Source organism: Buceros rhinoceros, unplaced genomic scaffold (genome assembly GCF_000710305.1).
Source record: "Buceros rhinoceros silvestris isolate BGI_N320 unplaced genomic scaffold, ASM71030v1 scaffold6096, whole genome shotgun sequence".
In the NCBI taxonomy this organism is placed as follows: Eukaryota; Metazoa; Chordata; class Aves; order Bucerotiformes; family Bucerotidae; genus Buceros; species Buceros rhinoceros.
This window is the reverse complement of record NW_010415684.1, coordinates 61585-67942: the sequence shown is the minus strand read 5'-3', so window position 1 is coordinate 67942 and position 6358 is coordinate 61585. Positions and strand designations below refer to the sequence as shown.

The 6358-nt window shown below is 40.1% G+C and overlaps 1 protein-coding gene across 1 annotated transcript in view; it reads right to left on the bottom strand.

The window, feature by feature from the left end:
- Window positions 1-329: 329 nt before the first annotated feature.
- Window positions 330-6358, bottom strand: part of LIPC (lipase, hepatic) — a gene marked incomplete at both ends in the record, with an annotated part of 7798 nt that continues 1769 nt past the window's right edge. The window contains 4 exons of the mRNA XM_010137497.1: window positions 330-572; window positions 1924-2157; window positions 4143-4260; window positions 6174-6353. Of these exons, the coding sequence (XP_010135799.1) occupies window positions 330-572; window positions 1924-2157; window positions 4143-4260; window positions 6174-6353 (775 nt within the window). The remainder of the gene's footprint in view (window positions 573-1923; window positions 2158-4142; window positions 4261-6173; window positions 6354-6358) is intronic.

The following is a 6358-nucleotide window of genomic DNA, read 5'->3' as shown; positions in this document are numbered from 1 at the left end:
GGCTGCCGGCCCGCGTGTGCGGTAACAAACTGGCGCAGGCCACCGGTAGGAGAATGCTCTCTGTCAGGACCCTAAGCATCTCTGCCGCCTCGGATGCACAGCTAGCCTGTGGCAAGCACTCAGCATGCTTTTTCCCACAGAAATACTGAGAGTCGCGATCTTGATGAAAGGGCATCAAGATGGCCTGCCGGGATTCTCAGCTGTCTCAGCAAATTGATTGTTCCCATAGATTTTACAAGCTTTAATAAATGAGCAAACAGGATCACAAAGCTTAGGCTCATTCTCACACTTTGTGATCTATCTGAAGGCTAACGAGTATTCCCACAAACCTTTGAAAGGCATATGTGCTCTTGTTCTCAAAAAGAGCCGTCTGCTTTTCGGGAGCCTTTCCTCCCTGATGTTGTAGCCCAGTGTGTTGCACCGGTTCTTCCTGCAGCTGAGGCACATTCCTTTGTTGAAAGCGTTGATGTCGTTGCACCAGTATGCTGTGCTTTGCTTATCGTTGTGAAGCAGAGAGTCGATGAATAAATGGACTGACCTCTCATGGGCACATTTCACAGTTTGAGTGATGCCTGAAAAAATGCAAACAACAGAATTTTGCATGCCCTTGTTCCTCTTTACCATTTCAGGGGCAGAGGGTATGGTAACCAACTATAAACATATGTTACTGTTTCCGCCCCCACTCCCTTTAACTGCTAAAACATGGTCTTGCCTCGGAAGTCATCCATTGTAGTAACCCTGCCTTTAAGATAACCAAAAAATAGTTTGGCCGAACCCACATGATAATAAAATTGAATAATTTACTGCTTAAAGTTCCTTGACCTGACTGTTTAGGAGTGTAAATATGAACCTTGATTTCATTGTCCTGGCTGTTTTGGTCAACGTGCAACACAATTTGAAGCTATCTCCAGACTTCCCGATCGTGCCACATTAAAGACATCAGTCTCATTCTGAATGGCTGAACACCATTGTCTTTTGGCAGCTTATGCTGTAATGTCTTATTTTGTCCCTGTCAAGTGACAAACTCTCATGCTGAATTGAATTTTGTTTGCAGCTACTACTGAGGAAAAAGAAGCAAAAATGTATTCAGTAAATATTAAATACATAGATCTGCTTTTATGAGAAGTAAGTATCTCTTTCTTCCTTAAGTGTCATCAAATTACAAAAGTTACTTTCTTCTCTGTAATCAGGACATACCACGATGGACTGGTTTTATATGTCTTCACTGATAAGCTTTCTAGCTGTTCCTTGGTTTCACATTTGTCATGCATTATCTGTTAACAAGTAAGGCCTTCATTTAGATAGTGTCATGATGATTGAGAAAGTATGTTGGGTGAACAGTATCCTTGGGCATTTTCACTGAACAGTTCTGGTTATTACTGTGTGTTTGTACCTTTTTTCAGTATGTTGCATCAGTTTATGTGTTTATGTTTAGGTACATTGAAAATAAGCTGCTACATATAAAATGTGACATGGAACACTGGCAGTCAGAGAGAGCAGTCTGCACAGCTGAAGGATGGGGAGTTGGGAAACGGTGAGCTAAGGAGGTACAGCCCTGTGCTTTATTTGATTTGAAATAATTAATTGCACTCTAGATGAATCTGGCTTAATTAGAATAAGTTTTCTCATTTCCTCTACACTAAAACAAATATTTCTGAAATTATTGAGAACTGCTTGACAGCAGGTTGCTCCTGGCCTCATTTTCAGAAGTGCCAGATTCTGTACTGGATTAATAAGAACAGTTTGAATTCAGTACATGTAAAAATCAGATAACCTGTTTCTAGAAAAGAAATTTCCTTGTATGTAATGGGAGGGAGTACTCCTATTAGATGCTGTTTAAGACCGTTACAGAGATCTGTAAAGTTTCACAAAGCTACAGTGCAGCTGCAGTGCTGCTTCCCGTTTTGTGCCGTTGGTTCTTACCAGCGATTCCGTATTGTGCAATGTGGTTGTACACGTGCATGATGTGACAGCCAGGCTGAAAGGTGCCTCCATTGGGATAAAAGTCAAAATGAGCCACAGGCTGCTTGATGCCAACACTGAGACCCATGTGCTGTTTCGTGAATGTATGAATTGCATCTACGAAGTTTGCATCATCTGGAGATAAACGGTCTGTTGGTGACATTCCTTCAAACAAGGGACCAGCAGGGTCAAGGCCTGTAACAATTGCAAATAACCCAGTTGTGATATAACGCAGATGGGCTGTTCTTTTACTGTGATGAGAAGAGTCTGTGGCAGATACTTAAAAATGCAAGCCCTGGTGTTTTACATGGTGTTTGACTGATAGAAGCAATGCTAGGAACACTTGTCCTGCAGAGGGTAGGTGGTTACACCAAAAGGTAAACACAGGTGCTGTAATAAACACTAACTGCTACGTGCACAAGGACAAAAGACAGAGGCCCAGAGATAGGAGTGTTTGTTACAGACAAACCGTGCTCACTACTGCTTTGTCACTCATGGGATGTTTACTGAATTTTGTTCTTTCATGCTCTCAAGGTCATGCATTTCAGAGGCCCTTTTGAAGACACCAGTCTCACAACAAGGTTGACTTTTATCCCACATTTGGGACCCGAAACTTTATAAAGCTTCACTTACTGCTTACAAGAGCTACATGTCTGATAAATGTTGTTTATAATAATTTTTAAACTTTAGAGTCTTCAAGGCAAATTATTACGGTATTCAGAAAAACAGTATTTCACTTAGGGAGTCTCAATGAATTTTAGTTTGCTAGATATGTTTGTCTGGTGCTCTTTTTTGGTTGGGAATCGATTTATGGAAATGGATTGCTTGCATTCAGTTTTGAGGACAATCTTCTAAATTTGAGATTCTTCGGCTGGTGTGTGGATTAACACAGTTGCATACATGGCACTGGACAAGACTAACAATACAAGCTACAAGTAGGGACATCACCCTGAAAGCATACATTTCCTTTTATTTTTAATAGCTTTTATCACGATGGATTTTTTGGAGCTTATTGTTACAAGACTGAGTAATTTTTGCTGAAGAATGCATATAGCCAGTACAATAAATAATGTGTTTTAATGTTTTTTACTTATTCGTTGTCAAGGTCTGATGTACTAATATGGCTTGAACAAGCAGCAGTTATGAATAAAGTCCTTCAGTGTATATATGAGCGTAACATCATGACATGCTGTCCAAAACCAGCTTCTTGGCGTGCAGGCACTGTCACAAGAGCCAGTTGTGTAACGGACTGTGGTACGTGGCAGTGGATCCAAGATCAGAATTGGGACTTCAAACTACAGTCATGCGTATTTGCCTCAATCCCAAATCAGGTATCAGATTTAAGTAAAATGCTTTCCCCGATAACTTCAATGTAGCTGCGGTTGGGCTCGTGTAAAATGCACATCCGTTGTGGATTTGTATTTCTTTTTGAAGCTGTCGCTCTGCATTAGATGTGGTATTGATACGGTGTGTCAATAACCTCATAAATGGGTTTTCATTATGTGTTCGCAATTAGTACAGGTGCAAAGCATTACAGAAGGTTCATAATGCCACTAGTCAAGACAATCAAGTGTTATGGTTAACTGTTTACTTTAAGCACAGTTAGGGATACCCTAACAATATGCTTCTTGTAAAACGTAATCCAGGACTCTCAGTTTTGCCACAGGAGAACTGACTTCGATTCACTGTACGAGTGACGTACCACAGTTGAAAGCTCAAGCACAGTTAGTCAATATCCTTAACGTAATTTTCTTTTTAAAAATTAGTTTCCAACAATGAACAGTGTATTTGAATGGCTTTGGGTCAAGATAGTGACAAAAGATCCAAAGTTAGTGGTTAACTTACAGTTGAAGGCGTTAGTGGGAATGGATTCAAGATAAATTCAAGCAATATGCATCTTGAGTCTTTGGTTTATGGCTTGTAATCCCCAAGCCTTTTTATTCTGTATGTCATAGTCTGGACTGAGGTAGGAAAGATTAAAGCTGGAAATACTGTGATACTTAATTTTAAAGTATTTTCATTAAATTTTCTAAATCTAATTTCTGAACCAATGGGACGCAACTTCTAAACTGGCAAATATTGCTGTTCGACAGCTACATATTGGTATGACATTGATATGTCATATCTATGTAACTTAAATCAGTTAACTGTTACATTTCTTAAAGTTTTAGGTTGTTTACCTGTAATTCTTCCAATCTTTTTCGTACCACTGATATAACTTCCAGCAAATCCTGAAACATGAGCTCCTAGGCTGTACCCAATTAGATGAGCGTTGCTTCTGGAGAATTGGATGGATTCCTGGAAGATAGCAACAGCTTGATTTTAGGTACAGGAAATGTGAAAAGTAAACAGTGAAGTAATTGCTACAAGCTGGGAATGGCATGGCTTTGAACACAAGAAATTTGTGTGTTGATGATGGAGGTCAAATGAGGTGCGTGGATCGTGCATTAAATTTCTTTGCTGGCTGATGTTGTTCCTTGCCTCCTTTTCATGTAGAAGGAAAATGTCACACACCTGGGCACTGCTGCTTATGTGCTATGCTCAGGAAACCCACTAACATGGGGAGCAGGGTTTTTGTTGCTGCTTGTTGCAAGTGATGCAAACGTATATTGCCTTTTGTCTGCAGCATTTGGCTTTCCTATGACAATAAAATGAGTATCTGTCCTTAATTTCAGTGTAAAACAATGCTTTATAGGAAGTGCCTTGCTTTTTTTGCCCAAGATACTAGCACAGGCCAAATTAGAAGCCAAAGTATCAAAACATTGATCAGACACGCCAAGTGATACGACAGTGACGTTTCTAGACTGATTTGTACGTAACTGGGTAGCTGATCTGTAACAAACCTGTTGAAGGCCAATTGGCCTCAGGCCCTTCTTTCTACCTAATCAATTACTATCTAGATCTTAAACATTTCACCTGAGTTGCAAGGCCCAATTTTTTTCTTTCTTGTAAAGAAAAATGTGGCATATTTTTCTTGCAGGAAGGGCAAATCTCTGTTTTAATTTCATTGTGGGTATCGCCTGTCCCAGTGGAGTGACTTTGCAGTCCTGATACCTGTCTCTTGTGAAGATGAGTTGAAACTTGGCAGCTTTCTTTTGAGAGGCATCTCTTAGAAATCACAATCAGGTGTTTTCGTGGCAGCTATTACTGAGATGGATGCTATTGAGATTGTTCCTGATAGTGCCCTGTTAACTCTTGGACTAAGGGCACTAAGATGTACTTTATGCTTCATGAAAATGTTGCATGGCACTGCAGTTGTTGTCAGGTTCGTTGAGGTTGTTTCAAATACACGCCAATAAGTGGACAGAAGCATAGCAGAAAGATAGTCGTGGGGGTTGGAATGAAGGGGTTTTAACTGTAAAACTCAGGAGAGATGCTTCTCCACAGAAGGAAGGTTTACTGCTGGAACATGCTCAACTGAATGCTGTGAAAATTTATGGTTAATTTGAATCCTGGAGCATATCATGGTATAAGAGAAGTTATGCACAATGCTGGAGCAAGGAGTCATTTATTCAAGCCTCGATTTGTTTGTTGACAGTGGAGAAATCCCAGACTGTCTTTATCGTTGACAGAGTGGTGTGCCCTCCTAGGATCTGAACAAAGTCCACCATTTGATTCAGTCAATAATTAAACAGCTTCAAACTATGACTTTAGGCTCCAGCGACTTAAACTACATTTGACCAAGAGCTGAGGTGTCTTGTAATGTCACAATGAAAAATAGTGACTCCGGCTCTTCTGCCTGTTGTCCTTAACAGGGCGTGGTACCTGACAACTTCTGTTCTTTCTGCCATCCTGTTGAAAAGCAGCTTAGCCCTTCAGTGGTATTTGCTACAAATCTTTCAGCTTTGTGGTTTATTTCCTTTCCACCTTAAGCCTCACCATATTTAATGTATTTAAAAATTCATTATGAGCTGCAGAGTACAATTTCATTTCAAATTAGGTAGCTTAAATTAGTACTATGGATAGATGAAAGAGGAGTCAGGGTGACAAAATATTTTAATAAACAAGACCACTTGCTTTTTTCTCTTGCATGGTTAAAGTTTTATGAAGTCATATGAAAGTTTATGAATGTAAAATTTGCAATATGTTAAAGAAACATGATTGAAATGAACAGTGTTACCCAGCATAGTATTTCAGAGGAGTGGTAGAAGTGTAAATATAGGTAAATGGGTCTTTCCCAGAGAAACGCGGGTTGTTCTGGGGGCTCTTACCTCCAGCCATTCCAGGAAGTCTGCTATCTCCTGTCCTATGTAGCGTGTATTCTGTACTGCAATGGGGTAGTGCTGGTGAGCAAGCGTAAGCCAGTCTGCAATGATGACATTAACTTGTTTATGCTGAGACTTCAAAGCTGCTGCCATTTTCCAAATCCAACCTTCTAAAATCCCATCGACCTGTT